Genomic DNA, 21,064 nt, shown 5'->3' on the forward strand with positions numbered 1-21,064 from the left:
GTAGGATCGCTAACCACTGGACCACGCACGCTACAGACAGGAGCCAACACACAGCACTGGGCACTTTGGGTTTGGAAAGTCACTAGGAAGCAGGAAAACCTTTTTGCACGGATCAAACTATTAGGGAAACCCAATTCTCCCGTCTTGTAGTTGTTTGCTACCCAGCCTCACGTTGTAAATGTAGGGAGAGCTGCTAGGGGCGCTGTTACATCACGTAAATGTAGGGAGAGCCGCTAGGGGCGCTGCCACATCACGTTGTAAATGTAGGGAGAGCCGCCATGGGCCCTGTCCCGTCACACTGGAGCCTTGCCATTCAGTTAAGTATAGCGGGTGAGGACAAAAGTCCGAACACCTTCATCCACACCGGGATATAGACAGACAGACAGGAGTATAGACAGAACGAAAGTGTGTGTTGGGGGGGGGGGGGGGGTGCATATTTCCCAGCTGCTGTTTTTTCATTTTTTTGTAGAAATGGTCCCGGTCACATTACAAGATCACGCCCCGTGCTTTAAAATAACATCACACATGAGTATCAGTCCGGTCACCTATCTGAGATGATACGAAGGGACGCCCGGGTGGTTTAATATCAGATATGATGAGTATCAGCCCGGTCACATATCTGAGATTATACGCAGGGACGCCTGGGTGGTTTAATATCAGATATGATGAGTATCAGCCCGGTCACGTATCTGAGATGATACGCATGGACGCCCGGGTGATTTAATATCAGATATGATGAGAATCAGCCCGGTCACGTATCTGAGATGATACGTAGGGACTCCCGGGTAGTTTGAAATCATATGTGATGAGTATCAGCCCGCTGCCGCCATGACGGATGAGCTGATGTAAAGGAAAGGAAAGGAAAGTGATCTCGATCAGGTTTAGCTCCTGAAGAGCTATTCTTCCACTGGACATAAGAGAGAAGTCAGACTAGAATGGAAACATTTTCGGGAAAATGCAGAATATTCCCCTCCCATTACCTACACCTCAAATATAACATCCTTAGCATTGACTGTAAGGATATGACAAAGTTTGTGCATAAATTATGCAAAGGAGGTCGGCATTAGCATAATGTATGGCCAGGTGTGTTCGGCCTTTCCTAAAGGTACCTACATCTCAAATATGACATCCGTGCTTTTATGGTTAGGGATATGCATAAATTATGCATAATGCACTCATTAGCATAATTTATGGCCAGGTTTTCTGACCTTTCCTAAAGGTATCTGCATCTCATCCGTAGCCTTTACAGTAAGGGAAAAAACAAGTTTATGCATAAATTATGCAGATGAGGTCCGCATTAGCATAATTTATGTACAGGTGTGTTCACCTCTCCTAAAGGTACCTACATCTGAAATATGCCATCCGTAGTCTTTACGGTAAGGGATATACATACATTATGCAAATGAGGTCCGCATTAGCATAATCTATGTACAGGTGTGTTCACCTCTCTTAAAGGTACCTACATCTGAAATATGTAATCCGTAGTCTTTACGGTAAGGGATATACATACATTATGCAAATGAGGTCCTCATTAGCATAATTTATGTCCAGGTGTGTTCACCTTTCCTAAAGATACCTACATCTCAAATATGACATCTGTAGCTTTTACGGTAAGGGAAATACAAGTTTCTGCATAAATTATGCAAATGAGGTCCTCATTAGCATAATTTATGGCCAGGTGTGTTTACCTTTCCTAAATTTATCTACATCTCAAATATGACATCTGCAGCTTTTACTGTAAACGCAATACAAGTTTTTGTATAAATTATGCAAATGATGTCCTCATTACCATAATTTATAGGTACCTACATCTCAAATATAACATCCGTACATTGTAACATAAGGTACATATAACTTGCTGCAATACCATTAGTAGAGCTACCACCGCACATCTACTTGGTTTTTGGCAGAAGAAGAAGAAAGAAGAAGAAGAAGAAGAAGAACAGGCAAGCAAAAACAGTATATCCCCCTTCCCACTGGAAGGGGAATATAATTATGTATATATTATCTACATGTTCATTGCACCGGGGAAATTCGACAAGCACAATGAACAGTGTACCACAGCTATAAAGACAGCGACCCTTTCCGGTAGCCTGCATGTCGGGGGATCAAACTGGCGGCTTCTAGTTCCAGAGGCAGGGCCGCTAACCACTGGACTACGCACTGATGTAGCCGTACTGACGGATGAGCTGGTGTAGCCTGGATGCTGGCATGATGGAGCAGTGCTGCCGGACTAACGGATGAGCTGGTGTAGCCTGGATGCTGGCATGATGGAGCAGTGCTGCCGGACTGACGGATGAGCTGGTGTAGCCTGGATGCTGGCATGATGGAGCAGTGCTGCCGGACTGACGGATGAGCTGGTGTAGCCTAGATGCTGGCATGATGGAGCAGTGCTGCCGGACTGACGGATGAGCTGGTGTAGCCTAGATGCTGGCATGATGGAGCAGTGCTGCCGGACTGACGGATGAGCTGGTGTAGCCTGGATGCTGGCATGATGGAGCAGTGCTGCCGGACTGACGGATGAGCTGGTGTAGCCTAGATGCTGGCATGATGGAGCAGTGCTGCCGGACTGACGGATGAGCTGGTGTAGCCTAGATGCTGGCATGATGGAGCAGTGCTGCCGGACTGACGGATGAGCTGGTGTAGCCTGGATGCTGGCATGATGCATGATGAATGACGGGGTTGTCGGCTGCATCTCAGGAGCAGGATTACCTCAGCGGGTGCGCGGCAGGTCAAGACCTTTGCTCCACGCACCATGGCTGACGTGCACTCCAGGTTCCTTCGACCACGCCAAAGCTCCCCAGTCGTCGTTGGTTACACGCCTTTCCCTCTAGGTGCCGCGACCGCCGGGCGACCGCCGGGCGACCGCCGAGCGACCGCCGAGCGACCGCCGAGTGACCGCCGAGCGACTAAAAACTTGACAGATCGCTGAACGAATAGATAGATAAAGATTCATAGATAGAGAACAATCTTATGTTTTGAGATAATTTCTCATCTTGCATCAGATTTTCAATTGCAATTATAAAAAAACAAGGGTCGCACAAATAGCGGACGCTCATCAGCGGTCGCTCAGCTTCGTTTAGTGTAAAATAATCTCTGAACAGATAAGATCTTCCTCATGCAAAATCGTAACCATACAGGGCTGATTTCCAAGGGAGCACATAATAGTGGAAAGCATTTGATAGTGGACAGGGATCCAGGCCGTCAGTTCCCATCGTGGAGGACGTGAAAAGATTCGTCAGTTCAGTTCCGGAGAGGATTGCTAACAAGCAGGACATTTTATCTAATGTGAGGCAGCAATAAGGAAGCTTGATACAGAATCGACTGCCCGGCGTCCGGATCGATGGAGAAGAAACGAGGCACCCGCCGTGTGACGTAAATCTGCCGAGTCTTAGCCGTGACCTTCGGGCGGGTGGAGCCCGTATTCAGGGCACGTGTAACATGTAACCTGAGACGCCACGTGTAACATGTAACCTGAGACGTCACATGCAACAGGTAACCTGAGACGTCATGTGTAACATGTAACCTGAGACGTCACGTGTAACATGTAACCTGAGGCGTCATGTGTAACATGTAACCTGAGACGTCACGTGCAACATGTAACCTGAAGCGGGTTATGATTTATACAGGCTGATGGGTTGACAAATGAAGGAAGTTTTGGACATTTCTTTGGCCCATTTTTCAACGCTGGCCTTCCTCCCTTCCGTCACGATGTCTCTCAATATTTGGTAGGCGAGCAATCAGAAACGGTTCGTAATTAGCCCAAAATCCAATTAAGATATTGAGCGGGAGCCAGAAGCGGTTTGCAGAGCAGGGGGAGAATGCGGTGTCAAACCAGAGTGGAGTAACTGAGCACCGTCGTTATTCTCTGTGGACGCTTTTGTGAAATTAGATTGAAGTCCGTGCAGCGCGATGCGGGGTCAAACTGGCGGGAGCACCCTGGAGAGCACGTGACGGGCACGTGACCGCATTCTGCCAATCACGCGGGCCGGCAGCTGTGCATGAAATATTGAGGGATCGACTCCCGTGGCACGAACGGTAAATTGTTGGGCCTCACTTATGTGCGTGTCTGAAGTCAATATTTCATGCGAGGATATGAATTTCTGAAAGAAAGTGTAGCTTATGACTTTGCTACGGCGTAAATCCCATCCAGCAGGTTTTATTCGCTTGCGTGAAACAAGCAAGCACCGCAGTCTGTTGATTTGGCCATTCTGATTTGATTCCATGGGTGACATCATCTGGGGACACCAAAACTGATGCTAACGTGCGAATTAAAAAAATTTGGCCAAAAAAGGTGCCTTCATTATGAAATCTACGTGGCCAGGAAGGTTGAACAAATGACTTAACAGACAGGGAATGGTAAACCAAATCATGGATTCTTCATTTTTGTTACTTGACTTCTTTGACTATGGCCTTCATTAGTATCCATTTTCCGAAATATCTGTTTGCAATTTACAGCATATATTTGTTCATTTTGTAGATGCTTTGCATGATTTACAGTATGGCAGAAAACTTTGTTTTATTTTTGGGCAAATGGACAAGAATTGATGCGCTCGCGGGTGTCACCTATATAATCAAATCAACATGGCCTTACTTCCAAACGCAAAAGATTGGTTACTGTTTCCATTGTGTTTTAATGTGTTAGCGCTGGGCAGCCGTTAGCTAATCAGATACTTCAAAATTAACGCAAGAAATACTTTATACCCCATAAACCACGACATGAGCGGCAAAACGTTTCTCCTCTGTTTTATTCAACTCTGGTAGACAAACGCTAACCTCAACCAGGCCTTCCCACGGGGGCACGGATAGTAGAATTCGGCAAAAAGGGGAATAAGTGGCCAAGAGACTAGGTCCGCGGGAACCCTGCGGTGGATAAACTCCTCTGGCAAATATTCTCCCTACAGCCAGCGTAGAATATGAGGGGTCGTGGTTTCAAAAAGACCAATGGTAAACTCTTACTGGTAAACTGCCAGAGTATTCGAAACAAAAAAGCCGAACTGGCGACTGTAATTGACACGTACAAACCAGATATAATAGCAGGCATAGAGTCATGGCTCAATCAAGACATAGCAAGCAGTGAGATATTCCCTGACAACTACATAGCTCACCGTAAAGATAGACAGACTGGCCCTGGAGGTGGTGTATTCCAGGTTAACAGGGATGATTTGATTGTCACACACAGGCCAGATCTAGACACAGACTGTGAGATCATTTGGACACAGACTCAACTAGCAGGAAAGAAACCACTAATGATTGGTACATACTATAGACCTCCATCGGACCAGGGCAATAGCCTGGATGAACTGGACAAGTCCATAAGTAAGATGGGACCTAAAATTAACTCTGACAACGTGATCATCCTTGGAGACTTTAACACACCTGGTATAAATTGGGATGCTAGCACTACAGATAACACTCAGAGCAATTCAGGACAGGCACAGAAGCTACTGCACTTAGTGGATAACCATGGGTTATTCCAAACAGTTCAAGAGCCCACTAGGAATGGTAATCTCTTGGACCTGGTCTTAGTTAATAACCCAAACATAATCGAAAAGACCACAGTAGTTCCTGGAATAAGTGACCACGACATGGTATTGGTGGATGTCAACCTTGCACCCAAACAAAACAGGAAACCCAAGAGAAAAGTGTACATTCGAACTAAAGCTGATGAACCGGCCATCAAGAGTGACCTAAGTGATTATGCAACGAACTTTAACAAACGAACCGAGGATATGTCCGTGACACAGAAGTGGGATGATTTTAAAGACAAAATAAAGCACACGATGAACTTGCACATCCCTAGTAAAACAACATCAAGCAGATACAACCTGCCTTGGTTCAACAAAAACCTAAGAAGGCATTGTCGTAAGAAACAACGTCTTTACAACAAAGCTAAGAGAACAGGGCGAGAGGAAGACATGAACAAATACAAGAGAGTTAAGAAGGGCGTACAGAAAAGCATAAGAGCAGCACATTCAAAATATGTGGCAGACATACTGGGGGAAGCCATAATTGACAAACCCAAAACATTCTGGTCATACATAAAAGGCCTAAGAAGAGACCTTGTCGGCGTAGCCCCTCTAAAGATTGGTAATTCCATTGTCAGTGATAGCGAGAAAAAAGCAGAGGCACTCAGTTCACAGTTTAAAAGTGTGTTCACAGAGGAAGACACAACAAACATGCCAACTCTCGGACAGCCCTGTACCCCTCCCATGGAACACATAGTGATTTCCCCTAATGGTGTCGAAAAAATGCTCCAAGGTCTCAATCCATCTAAAGCATCTGGTCCAGACCAAATACCTCCTTGGTTCCTCAAAATGACAGCCACCGAAATAGCACCTGTGTTAACCAATATTTTCCAACACTCGTTAGACACAGGAGAAATTCCCAAAGACTGGAGGGATGCAAATATATGTGCCATTTTTAAAAAGGGAGATAGAGCTGTCCCCGGCAACTACCGACCTGTATCACTGACCTGTATATCCTGCAAACTACTTGAACACATTATCCATAGTCATGTCATGAAACACTTAGAAAGTTTCAACATATTGACTGACTACCAACATGGATTCAGAGCAAAGCGATCCACAGAAACACAGCTTATATTGAAAGCTCACGACATAGCTGGCGCACTGAACAGTAAAAAACAGGTAGATCTAGCAATTCTTGATTTTACTAAAGCTTTCGATAAAGTCCCACATAGCAGACTCATCACTAAACTAGAGCACTACGGAATTCAAGGCACCACACTAAATTGGTTGAAGGCTTTCTTGACCAATAGGGAACAGACGGTAGTGGTAGAAGGCAAGGCCTCATCTCCAGTTAGAGTTGCGTCAGGCGTACCACAGGGAACTGTTCTGGGACCGTTACTCCTCCTCCTGTACATAAATGACTTACCAGACCAGCTTGATTCAAATGTTAGGTTATTTGCCGATGACTGCCTGTTATATATAGAGTTGTCCACACAGAGTGATTCACAGCTTTTGCAAGAAGATTTGAACACACTCGAAGAATGGCAAAGCAGATGGCTAATGCAGTTTAATCCGGAAAAATGTTACATCATGCATATAACAAACAAACGAAACCCAATTGTAACCACCTACCAGTTCTGTGGACAGGCTCTAGCAACAGCAAAGAGCCACCCGTACCTAGGCGTTACATTAACAACGGGGCTAAAGTGGAACACCCATATCAACAAAGTAACAACTAAGGCTAAACAGACATTGGGAGTGATCAAACGTAATTTGTGGGCATGCCCAGCAAAGGTAAAATCACTTGCATACACGTCTCTAGTAAGACCAAACCTTGAATATGCTGCAACAGTTTGGGATCCATACACAAAGAAGGATATAGATAAACTCGAGAGGGTGCAGAACCAAGCTGCCAGATTCTGCACGAACAACTATGAAAGGGGCGCCAGTGTAACAAAAATGAAAGCAGACCTGCAATGGATGTCACTTGAGGACAGGAGAACAATGTCCAGACTTTGCATGATGTACAAGATGACTAATAAACTTGTGGACGTACCGACTGATAAGTATCTAATGCCAGCTCAGAAGAGGACCAGAAATAGTCATGCTTTTAAGTATCAGAGTTATCAGCCAAGGATTGACGTGTTCAAAAATTCGTATTTCCCGAGAACCATAGTAGAATGGAACTCGTTGTCATCAAGTACTGTAGGAGCTTCATCACTAAGTAGCTTTAAAGAACGGTTGCAGTCAGATATGCAAAGACTAGGTGTAACAGACCGTTCGGTGTAATATGACCAGCTGCTGCCGCGCCGCGTGCCTGCGAAGCTGGTGTGTTACGCCTGATGGCGGTTATACCGGCTATATAGATACAGATACAGATACAGACAGAAAGTTTGAGTCAATGACGTAATTTGCTGAAACAGACCGGATCAGCCGAATGGTCTGAAGCCGACTCTCCTCCCCAACATTGATCTTCCGCCAGTCACTGCTCGGCCCCAAGCCGGAGAACCAACTCACCAAGCAGAGTTAATGTAGACATGGCGGCTTCCCAGCAGGCGCCTGTAAGGGGCCTGAGTAATGAGCTCGGCGGAGCGAGGAGGGAGGGACCCCGCCGAGAGAAGCACCATTAAGCCCGGCTTCCCCGCTGATGTTAAAGTAGAGCCTGAGTGAAGAGGCAGTCCCGCAGTTGTGGTGATAAAGTAGTCAGATTGAGTGGTGGAGTGATGACAAGATCCCGGTTGTACCATTAAGGACGTGATGAACAAGTCAGAGTGAGTGCAGAGTGGGGTAGTGAGTGTGTGCGTGAGTGGGTTATGATTACAGCTGGGTAAAGGTGTAGACATAGGAGTTAGGGTATAGAGTTTGGTAAACGTTTGGGTTGGATTAGGACAGTGGTAGGGGTAGAGTTGGGGTAGGGTTAGGAGTTAGGGTATAGAGTTTGGGAAAAGGTTAGGGTTGGGTTAGGACAGTGGTAGGGGTAGAGTTAGGAGTTAAGGTAAAGAGTTTGGTATAAGGCTAGGGTAAGGACAGTGGTAGGGTAGGGGTAGAGTTAGGGTTACGTTACAAGACGTAAAGATCCGATGACGTTTGCTGGCTACAGCGTGTTTGCGAACCACGGTTGTACCATTAAGGACGTGGTAAACTAGTCAGAGTGAGTGCAGAGTGGGGTAGTTTGTGCGTGAGGGTTGGGTGAAGACAGTGGTAGGGGTAGGGGTAGGGTTACATTACAAGTTGTTAATATGACGTCTGTTGGCCTCAGCACGTTTGCGATCCCCGGTTTAAGTTTGCTCGGACTGGTTGACAGTGTGGTGCAGACACGAGCGGCGCTTCCGCGGCGTCAGCCAAACACACGCGCCCGTTTACTGCACCTTCTTCCGCGTCAAGTCTTTTGTCGGCGACTTTATTACACACATAACACAATCACGCTTCCTCCCCAGAGGCGCGTTCCCAGCTACAGGCACCGACCCGACCCAGATACAGTAATAGCCTGTGTCATAATCTGCCCCAAACGGTTTATAATTGAGTTATGTCTCGAACGGAGCCAACATTCAGCGTTGATCTAGTTCAGCAGTTCCGTTGCTATGGCGCTCTACTGTGCATTGTCAAATGTAGGTCAAATGTTACCGTAACCAACTCAAAACCTGTCAGTTTTACCCCACACTAATCCAGAAACCCATATTAGACAATGCAGGCCTTAGTGTTGCATGGCGATGATATTTCATGTGGGGCGCTATCTTTGAGCATCCCGAGACACACAGAATTCCATTGACGCGATAGCGGCACATGCTGCACATAACAGCAGCGAAATCAGTACCAAGGACAGCACAGCCAGAGCAAAGGACGGCACCACACAATCGGCACCACACAATCAGCACCAGGGACGGCACCACACAATCAGCACCACACAATCGGCACCAGGGACGGCACCACACAAACAGCACCACACAATCAGCACCACATAATCTGCACCACAGAATCAGCACCACGCAATCTGCACCACACAATCAACACCACACAATCAGCACCAGGGACGGCACCAGACAATCTGCACCACACAATCAGCACCACGCAATCTGCACCACACAATCAACACCAGGGACAGTACTACACAATCTGCACCACACAATCAGCACCAGGGACGGCACCACACCAGACGTTCATGTCCCGTAATTCACTGCGCACTACTTAACGCAAACGCTGGCACGTCACCATCTCCGGCTGCGCGTGCTGGCTCTGCCTGCGAACACAATTAGCGCGAGTGCCGCGGCTGATTTACGCGCAAGTCTATAAACTCCAGACCGGCTACATTTCACAACGTCGGACTGGGGCTTCAAGGTACCGAAATAACACAAATACGTGACTCTGGCATGGCTAAGGAGCCAAATAAGAAAATGCTGTGTTTAAGTCTGAGGACAGAATTCCAGCGTAGACTGTATTCTGACACGACTATAGTTTGAGCAATAACATATGAAGCCATCCCTAAGTCCTGGAGCGGTTTAGCATTATCAAATGAATTATTAAAAGTAATCAGATGGCCAAGTAAGTCAGCACGTTTGCTAGGCGAAGACTAGCGTTGGCGACAGTAGAAAGGACATCTCTACAAAGGATAACAGGGCGGCACGCTGGCCTTGTGGGTAGGGTTGTTGACTAAGAACACTGAGTTACAAACCCTGGCTGGCAAGGCCCAATTTAAATGCTAGGGACGTCCCACGGATAGGACTTTAAATGGGGGTCCCGTGTTTGAGGAAAGCCACACAACGAGAAAGTTAAAGGGGATGACGCACGGCCTCACGCTCCCGGCGGGAATCCGGCCCCCTCCCCCTCAGCGTCCTCCCCCTCGGAACACACACACACCCTCATTGCCCCCCCCCCCCCCAATGCGCCCTGCCCAGCTGCTGAAGTATGACCTCGCGCTCCCGACGGGGATCACGCCGCGTCCCCAGCCCCCCTTCCCCTCAGCCCCCTTCCCCTCAGTGCTCCACCCCCAGCTAACAGCTCACCCCCTGCACGCTCACCCCCCTCCCCACGGGCGCCCTGCCCAGCTGCATGAAGCACGTCCCGCGATATCACGCTGCCAGGGCGGATCGAAGCGAGCTGATCCCGCGGGCCAGACCTATACACCTCCTGCCCCTCACAGCTCCCCCCACAGCTCCCCCCTTTAGCGCTACCACCCCCCACCCCCACTCAGCCCTGCTGAAGCATGAAGCACGTCCCGCGCTTCCAGCGGGCACCACGCCGCGCGGATCGAAGCGAGCCCGCGGGTCAGTCCCCCCAGCCCCCCCCCCCCCCCCCCCCCCCCCCAGCTGCTGGAGCATGACGCACGTCCCGCGCTTCCAGCGGGCACCACGCCGCGCGGATCGAAGCGAGTCCGCGGGTCAGCCCCGGACACGACTCCGCCATTAGCGGGATTACATTCACTCCCGCAAATTAGATAAAGGCGCAGGAAAGCACCCGGGACGCACGCACGTATAGCCGGCAACCAATCCCGGTAATATGTCACGGGGGCGACTGCTGCAATCTGTTTCCCCTGATCAGGTCCCGTCTCACACACAGCTGGCACTGACACCGGCCCCGACTCCAGAATGTTCGGTCCTTCATACCAGAAAGTGGGACATAAGGCACGTGCATAGTGGCACATAGGTCAGCAACTTTCCTTTCTGTTTTAGTAGGTGGTTATATCTATTACAAGGAGGGGTTGCTAGCCCTTCCCCTTTAACATGCTCAAGGCACCTCCTCGAATACGGGGCCCCCATTTTACGTGCCTTCCGAAAGACGGGTGCAGCCCCAGCCAAAATGTCCTGGCCAGGATTGACCCGGGGTCCCCCAGTTAGTAACTAATTGGAACCAGGAACTCACATATGAGGCCACTACCAGAGATCCCTGAGTTTTCTAAGTCAATGGCGAAAGACAGCGGATGCTGTCTGAAACGTCTGTTTCAAAATTGTATCCAGTTGCTTGAGTAGCTATTTTGGCGTACCTTATTACCTGGATGTTAAACATTCGTCAACGTATCCCTTAGTTTTGTCTGTTTGTGGCTGATATAGTATTGAGATAGTCGCTGATGAATCCAGTTAATCGCTGAATATGAATCATACAGAGGAGCCGAAATGGCGGATAAGGACTAGGGAGAATTGTCCGCCCTGTACTTCCAGTGCTTTTCTTTCCACTACCGAGCCGAGGCCGGCTGTGATCTATCACCTCCGGCGCAGCGAGCCGTGAACAATATGGCAAAGGGCACGAACGTTATGAGTTCATCATGGCGAGGGCGGGTTACTGCAGACCAGCGGAACGGGACTGGACTGGCGGGGAGGGCGGGTTACTGCACACCGGCGGAACGGGACTGGACGGGCGGGGAGGGCGGGTTACTGCACACCGGCGGAACGGGACTGGACGGGCGGGGAGGGCGGGTTACTGCACACCAGCGGAACGGGACTGGCGGGGAGGGCGGGTTACTGCACACCAGCGGAACGGGACTGGACTGGCGGGGAGGGCGGGTTACTGCACACCAGCGGAACGGGACTGGACGGGCGAGGAGGGCGGGTTACTGCACACCAGCGGAACGGGACTGGCGGGGAGGGCGGGTTACTGCACACCAGCGGAACGGGACTGGACTGGCGGGGAGGGCTGGTTACTGCACACCAGCGGAACGGGACTGGACGGGGAGGGCGGGTTACTGCACACCAGCGGAACGGGACTGGACGGGGAGGGCGGGTTACTGCACACCAGCGGAACGGGACTGGACGGGCGGGGAGGGCGGGTTACTGCACACCAGCGGAACGGGACTGGACGGGCGAGGAGGGCGGGTTACTGCACACCAGCGGAACGGGACTGGACGGGCGGGGAGGGCGGGTTACTGCACACCAGCGGAACGGGACTGGACGGGCGAGGAGGGCGGGTTACTGCACACCAGCGGAACGGGACTGGCGGGGAGGGCGGGTTACTGCACACCAGCGGAACGGGACTGGACTGGCGGGGAGGGCGGGTTACTGCACACCAGCGGAACGGGACTGGACGGGGAGGGCGGGTTACTGCACACCAGCGGAACGGGACTGGACGGGCGAGGAGGGCGGGTTACTGCACACCAGCGGAACGGGACTGGCGGGGAGGGCGGGTTACTGCACACCAGCGGAACGGGACTGGACGGGCGAGGAGGGCGGGTTACTGCACACCAGCGGAACGGGACTGGCGGGGAGGGCGGGTTACTGCACACCAGCGGAACGGGACTGGACGGGCGAGGAGGGCGGGTTACTGCACACCAGCGGAACGGGACTGGCGGGGAGGGCGGGTTACTGCACACCAGCGGAACGGGACTGGACGGGCGGGGAGGGCGGGTTACTGCACACCAGCGGAACGGGACTGGCGGGGAGGGCGGGTTACTGCACACCAGCGGAACGGGGCTGGACGGGCGGGGAGGGCGGGTTACTGCACACCAGCGGAACGGGACTGGACGGGCGAGGAGGGCGGGTTACTGCACACCAGCGGAACGGGACTGGCGGGGAGGGCGGGTTACTGCACACCAGCGGAACGGGACTGGCGGGGAGGGCGGGTTACTGCACACCAGCGGAACGGGACTGGACTGGCGGGGAGGGCGGGTTACTGCACACCAGCGGAACGGGACTGGACGGGCGAGGAGGGCGGGTTACTGCACACCAGCGGAACGGGACTGGACGGGCGAGGAGGGCGGGTTACTGCACACCAGCGGAACGGGACTGGACGGGGAGGGCGGGTTACTGCACACCAGCGGAACGGGTCTGGACGGGCGAGGAGGGCGGGTTACTGCACACCAGCGGAACGGGACTGGACGGGCGGGGAGGGCGGGTTACTGCACACCAGCGGAACGGGACTGGACGGGCGAGGAGGGCGGGTTACTGCACACCAGCGGAACGGGACTGGACGGGCGGGGAGGGCGGGTTACTGCACACCAGCGGAACGGGACTGGACGGGGAGGGCGGGTTACTGCACACCAGCGGAACGGGACTGGACGGGCGGGGAGGGCGGGTTACTGCACACCAGCGGAACGGGTCTGGACGGGCGGGGAGGGCGGGTTACTGCACACCAGCGGAACGGGACTGGGCGGGCGGGGAGGCAGGGTGCTCACTCGGAGTGTAGAGGGTGAGAGGCAAAGCGGGTGGGAGGATGACGTGCTGGTTTGAAAGATAAGCCTTCATAAGGTTGATGGTTCGATCTACCAGAAAACATTAAACTTTGCCATAAAAACACAGTCCGACACTAATACTGGCTCCATGCGGTAGCCTTGGTGGATAGGGGGGCTGTAGGGTGGTTGCGTGTGTAAGATGTGTGTAACGTTACTGTAAGATGTGTGTGGTATGCTGTACGTGTGTAAGATGTGTGTACTATGTGTGAAGCAGGCAGTGCGTGTGTAAGATGTGTGTACTATGTGTGAAGCAGGCAGTACGTGTGTAAGATGTGTGTACTATGTGTGAAGTAGGCAGCGCGTGTGTAAGATGTGTGTACTATGTGTGAAGCAGGCAGTGCGTGTGTAAGATGTGTGTACCAGGCGGTACATGAACGTGTGTGAGTTTTGTGTACCACGTGTGTGAGATGTGTGTACCACGTGTGTTAGATGTGTGTACCACGTGTGTGAGATGTGTGTACCATGTGTGTAAGATGTGTTTACCACGTGTGTTAGATGTGTGTACCACGTGTGTGAGATGTGTGTGCCATGTGTGTAAGATGTGTGTACCACGTGTGTAAGATGTGTGTACCACGTGTGTTAGATGTGTGTACCACGTGTGTGAGATATGTGTACCATGTGTGCAAGATGTGTGTACCACGTGTGTAAGACGCGTGTACCACGTGTGAACGTAAGACTGACCTGGTTGGTGGCGTCGTCCGACCCCGTCCCGTCCGGCAGGGAGAGGTCCAGGGGCGACGGTCTGCCGAGCGCTGAGGAAACACAGGAGCGGCATGTCAACTCTGTCCTTCTACCAGCAACGTTCAACACAGGAGCGGACATGTCAACTCTGTCCTTCTACCAGCAACATTCAGATAGCTTTAGGACTTTACTAATGCAGCAAGTCATTGTGTTATAGACGTGAAATATCCATGATCATTTTTAGTCATTATAGTTTGTTTGTAACGGAAGAAAAGTAGCAGCAACAAATTGAATAAGTTTCCCTTCCATGAAATGATTGATAGTCGTTTGCATATTCATGCCAAGGGGGCTAGATGCACACGTGGTCTAAAGGATGTAAAATACAAAGCATGAAATACTACAATACTACATTCTTATGCTAAATGCAGTGTATTAAAACATCTATTTACATACTCATGTTAATCTATATACCTATCTCTCATTCTAAACACATGGAAACATAACTGCATACTGTTTCCACTATTTGTTCACTCGTGCATGACTTCAGGTACTAGAATGTATCCTGCTATGACATTTTCTTACATCTCTTGTCTAATTGAACTGTCTTATATATAAGACGCTTCCCTGTCTGCGCCGAGGCGCGGTGAAGGCCGCTACAAACGCGGCGTGCTTTGATTGTAATTATGGTCGATCCTTGCAAAGAAACGTACTCAAACGATGCAAAATTAATATTTGTGCATCAATGTCGAATTTGACATTTTGCGTTTATAGACAAGTCCCATAGAATTACTATCAAGAAGATGCAGCTGCCGCATCTCATGTAATTGTCGAACCATAAAGTTGAATGAGTAACAAAGTTCTTTATTCACAACCAGATCTCTAACGTTACATCAGCTGACGCCAAAAATAGTTACTCAAGCAACTGGATAGAATGTTTAAACAATCAGACGTTTCAGACAGCATCCGCTATCTTTCGTCAGTGACTAAAGAAGGATCTGGTAGAACTAGGTTTTATGCCAAAGCTCTGAATAGGTATGTTAATGAAGTAAAGACGATTCCAGATGGTTCCATAGAATAGCAAGTTAAGACAAGGTTGTATGCTAATAAAGCAATTAGCTCCTGATGTTTTAGGAGCTAATGTTGCTCGTCGGGGAGGGGGGCGAGTGCGTTGACCCAAGTGCCTTAAAGTTAGATGCGTAGACCTCCTATCCTGTTGAGGGCGGGATTGCACATTCTCTCATATATTGCTTCTATAACTCCCCGTTCGAACCGACGCCGTTCGCGGTCTAGGATATCTGTAGATTCTAGATGGAATGAGTGTCCCTGGTTGTGTTGTGTTGTACATCAGCAGACGTTTCGGTGAGCGTAAGGAATGTGACAGACAGAATTGCCCTGAAGATTTATAGAAGAAGCCTCCCTGCCTGCGCTGCTGCGCGGTGAAGGCCGCTACAAACACCTGATTTATCGCAGCATAGTGGGTTTAGCTGCGGGCCTGGCGGGGAAGAGTTAGCGGCGCGCTGCCGGATCGTTACGTGCTGCATTAGCGAAATTGCCACAGCCGCCCCGAACATGTAGCAAATTGGATACCCGTAACCGCGCAAATAGGGTCACCTAAACTCCCGCACCCTCGCCTGAACCGGAACCGACGCCTGGGCTGCAATAGGAACTTTTACCGCGCGTTTCTGTACGTGGGCCCTGCTAATGGCTGATTCCGTTAAGAGATGTGTAACTTTCAGCATTGTGTGCCTAACGCGGTGCATAACGGAACAGGCCTAGGTAAAGATAATCCAATAGCCTTTTGTGAGGCTGTAGTGGCAGTGGGTTGTTATCCCCTGCGTCTAGGGCACGGTATTGGAAGGCAGAGCCCATCCCTCTCTTTTCACCTCCCCAACCGAGGTCAGGTACCCATTTTTGATTTTTACACCTGGGTGTAATGAGAAAAGTCGTGTAAAGTGCTTTTACCAAGGACACAACATCGGTTGCATGTCAGGGGCTTCGAACCCAGGACCTCTGGATTCTGAGCCAAACACCCTAACCGTTACGCAACACGACTGCACACGCTGCTTACAAATGTTGTATCGCTTCTGTAATGTTACTTTCAATTATTGTTTTGAATGATTATGATGTTGTGATTTTAACTTACGTTTATTCTTAAAAAATGGTGGTGGTGAATGAAGTTGTGGAAAAAAAATCTTTAAAAAAAAACGACTGCACACGCGGCCCGGGTATATAATTTACAGAAACAACACACGACACGAGCCAACAGCCAAAGTCAAAGTTACCGGCTCCCAATTAAACCCTGCCCGCAGCAGCCCGATCAGACACGAGAGCGCCACGACAGCCTCGCCCCGGGATCCGTTCCCCCAGGAACGAACCTGGAGGGGGCTCTCAAAGAACTAAGTTTAGACTATCCTACGTCTTGTAGCTCCTAATTGTCTGTCGCGTCGTTCTACCCGCAGCAGCCCGCTAAGATATAAAGGCGTCACGACAGTCCAACCCCGGGATCTGCTCTCCGCAGAAACGAACCGGGAGGAGCTTCGCCCTCTCAGAAGACTGAATTTAGAATATCCTGCTTCGTGTAGCTCCTAATCAGTCTGTTGTATTGTTCTACCCGCAGCAGCCCGCCCGCTCAGACATGGAAGCGTCACGACAGTCCAACCCCGGGACCCATTTCCTGCAGTAACGAACCGGGAGGAGCTTCGCCCTCTCACTCTCAGAAAACTAAATTTAGAATATCCTGCTTGTTTGTAGCTCATTGCCGTCGTATTCCGTAGTCTGCTGTGTTGTTCAATTAACAAGGAACAAAGGTGATATTTCTGAAGAACGGTGTGCTTTGGTTCTAATTCTGGTAGATCCTTGCAAAGAAACGTACTAAAATGATGCAACAGTTGTTGATTCGTGTCAAATTCGACATTCTATGTTTATAGATCAAGCCAATAGAGTTACTATCACGTAGATGCAGCTGCCGCGTCTCATGTAATAGTCGAACCTTACAGTTTATTCATTTATCCGTGAACTAATGTCAGGTTAGTAACTGACGAGTAACAATTTGAAAGTTCTTCAGACCCAACCTGATAGTCACACCAGCTGACGTTTCGGGGATTATAAGGAAGGTGAATCACCGATACTTTGGCTCATGTACATACCTGACGGACTTGAACATTTGAAAATTCATGTAAGTAGTTGATACTTTACCAGGTAATGCTTTTATATGTCTTTTGCTTAATGGATCTCCTTTTTTATCTTCACATTTCAATGCGAAAATTCTATCTGTAACCCAACTGTACATATTAGATAATGAGCGTTTTCATAATTAAGCTTATGTTTGTTTTCATTATATGTACCATTCTTTCTTTGGCACCTCGGTCAGTGTTCCCGTACCGTTATTGTTTTATACTTCATTACATTTTTTTTGCTTCTTGTGTTCAGTGATGCCTCTTAAAAATCGCGTTTTGCTTTTTGATTTTGATTTGTTGCAATAAAAAAAGATATACATGTAGAAAAAAATATCTGGTTGTGGAACTTTTGTTATTCATTTATTCAGTCATGTTTCTCTTCTCTGTCTCCGCTCCGACATGTTCTAGTTCCGGACGATGACATCAGAGCGGCATTCTGCTCGTGTCGCGCGTCTGAGCGAACCCGCGTTTATAACCGGTACTGATGTGTAATGCCGCAAAGCCCCAGAGATTTACGCCGAACGTCGAAACGTCCGTAAATTGAAACCGCTGTTGACGCCGCTAATAGGCGCGCTCTGTCACTGTGTGTGGGAGGAGCCAAAATGTGCTCATGCGACGCTGATTAGACGGCGATCGCTGTGCGACAAAAATTGTATCTATGTCTCCTTGATTCTATCATTTAGATAAGATGTTCGGTACAAATGTAGGATTAAAAAGACAACAAAATACGTAATGCGTAAATTAATTAAATACGGCTGAATAAATCTCTTGGTTGTGTAAAGAGAGTCTTTTTATTCAGTGACTTACCAACCTGATGAAACTATTCACGGACAATGAAATTCATTGAGCGATCTGCCATGTTTGGCATCTGGCGTGATTGTGTTTGCTGTCCCCGTTAGTGCGCGTTATTTCAGCAGCTGTCTCGGTTAGTGCGCGTTATTTCAGCAGCTGTCCCCGTTAGTGCGCGTTATTTCAGCAGCTGTCCCCGTTAGTGCGCGTTATTTCAGCAGCTGTCTCGGTTAGTGCGCGTTATTTCAGCAGCTGTCCCCGTTAGTGCGCGTTATTTCAGCAGCTGTCCCCGTTAGTGCGCGTTATTTCAGCAGCTGTCTCGGTTAGTGCGCGTTATTTCAGCAGCTATCCCCGTTAGTGCGCGATATTTCAGCAGCTGTCTCGGTTAGTGCGCGCTATTTCAGCGCGTTACCCGCGGTGGCTGATTGCAGGTTGTGTAACCGGCGCGTCCTGTTCGCGGAAATGCAGCGATTAGCTTTACACGGGGACGGCCGTTAGATCACAGTAATAACGACCCCATAAAGGCCCGGATATTGTACCGACGTCGTGACCTGGGTTCAACACAAAGGGACAGACGTCATCGGCGTGAGCTCCAGGAAAAGGCCAATGAAACCATCGCCACATCTCCGCTCCAGGAAGAGGCCCATGAAACCATTACGTATATCTAAAGACAATTCAAACTGAATTCGGAATGAAATCTCAGAATTTTTTCCAGTTGTAAAGTTTGAATTTTCTTTATATATTGTTTACCTAGATGTCTAACCTTCATAAACGCATTACGTATATCCGCTCCAGGAAAAGGCCCATGAAACCATTACACATATCCTCTCCAGGAAAAGGCCCATGAAACCATTACGCATATCCTCTCCAGGAGAAGGCCCATGAAACTATTACGTATTGTCCGCTCCAGGAAAAGGCCAATGAAACCATTACGTATTGTCCGCTCCAGGAAAAGGCCGATAAAACCATTACGTATATCCGCTCCAGGAAAAGGCCCATGAAACCATTACGTATTGTCCGCTCCAGGAAAAGGCCCATGAAACCATTACGTATTGTCCGCTCCAGGAAAAGGCCCATGAAACCATTACGTATATTTGACTATTTCAAAAATTCTATCCAGTTGCTTGAGTAACTATTTTTGGCTTATGTTTTGTTATGTTATGTATTTTAGCTTTTAATGTACAGGTTTTGTTATTGAAAAGAAATTTGAAGAAAAAGATTATAGAAAAACAAGATGCACTTTATTGGGAGGTTACGCCTTTCTGGCAGCAAGTTCAATGCCTTGTTGGTAGACTTTAAGCAATTTGCCACCGGTATTAGATACTCGCTGTTGTAAGTATTTCAGGTACAGCCCGTCTGACAGAGCACTTGTAATGGCGCTATGACTGATACTCTGGGTTTATGAATTTATGAGTGTCCTTACTTCCAGTTCCACCGAGAGCGCGCCATAGAGAGGCTCCTTACAGCACCGGTCCATTAACCGTGTTGACGGATCTCTTCATACGAGGGTCATAAACGAAGAGGGTGTGTATCAGGGACGCGATAGGACAGAATATGCGCGGCACGCTGTCCGACAAACTCCTCGCCAAAACTAGAACTGGGGCATTGTGTGGCGTTGCAGTGTTTGGCCCACTTCGACTCCATTGAAACACCTTGACGCTGTGCCCTTGGGAAAGGCACTTTACACGAATTTCCTCACTCGAATCAGGTGATGACGAGTACCTTGCTTCGGTTAGGGACGTCCCTTGGATAGGACGTTAAATGGAGGTCCCGTGTTTGAGGAGAACCACACACCCAGCACGTAAAAGAACCCACCACACCTCTGAAAAGAGTAGGGGCCCTTCCCGGTGTGAGTGGACTTATTGCAGTTTGCATTCCTTACGTACCGCGCTTGCAGCCCTCAAACTAATGGGGATTAGCACGTGACATTAAATGAAAACTGTATTTGTTTGTTTGTCTGCTTGCATTGCATTACCCTTTAAGCTGCCTGATGACGTAACACATCAGCTTTGTACTGAACAGTATAAGCTGCATATCCGCACATGTATATAACTCCTCGCCCATGCACGTCTGATCTGTGTGATAACTCCTCAATGTTATCTACCCCGAGTGAACAGTATAGCTGTATATCCGCACAGATGTATAACTCCTCGCCCATGTCTTATCTGTGTGATAACAATGTTATCTATCCTGAGTGAACAGTATAAGCTGCATATCCGGACTAATATGTATAACTCCTCGCCCATGTCTGATCTGTGTGATAACAATGTTATCTATCCTGAGTGAACAGTATAAGCTGCATATCCGGACTAATATGTATAACTCCTCGCCCATGTCTGATCGGTGTGATAACTTCTCAATGTTATCTACCCCGAGTGAACAGTATGAGCTGCATATCCGCACAGATGTGTAACTCCTCGCCCATGTCTGATCTGTGTGATAACAATGTTATCTACCCCGAGTGAACAGTATAAGCTGCATATCCGCACAGATGTATAACTCCTCGCCCATGTCTGATCTGTGTGATAACAATGTTATCTATCCTGAGTGAACAGTATAAGCTGTATATCCGCACAGATGTATAACTCCTCGCCCATGTCTGATCTGTGTGATAACAATGTTATCTATCCTGAGTGAACAGTATAAGCTGCATATCCGGACTAATATGTATAACTCCTCGCCCATGTCTGATCGGTGTGATAACTTCTCAATGTTATCTACCCCGAGTGAACAGTATAAGCTGCATTTCCGCACAGATGTATAACTCCTCGCCCATGTCTGATCTGTGTGAT

The 21,064-nt window shown here is 49.0% G+C and overlaps 1 protein-coding gene across 3 annotated transcripts in view; it reads right to left on the reverse strand.

Annotated features, from left to right (window-relative positions):
* Positions 1 to 21,064, reverse strand: part of LOC136434076 (uncharacterized) — a 31,710-nt gene that overhangs the window by 7,431 nt on the left and 3,215 nt on the right. For all 3 annotated transcript variants that reach the window (XM_066426774.1, XM_066426776.1, XM_066426777.1), the window contains exon 2: positions 14,308 to 14,378. In XM_066426774.1, the coding sequence (XP_066282871.1) occupies positions 14,308 to 14,378 (71 nt within the window). The remainder of the gene's footprint in view (positions 1 to 14,307; positions 14,379 to 21,064) is intronic.

Source organism: Branchiostoma lanceolatum, chromosome 4, assembly GCF_035083965.1.
Source record: "Branchiostoma lanceolatum isolate klBraLanc5 chromosome 4, klBraLanc5.hap2, whole genome shotgun sequence".
NCBI lineage: Eukaryota > Metazoa > Chordata > Leptocardii > Amphioxiformes > Branchiostomatidae > Branchiostoma > Branchiostoma lanceolatum.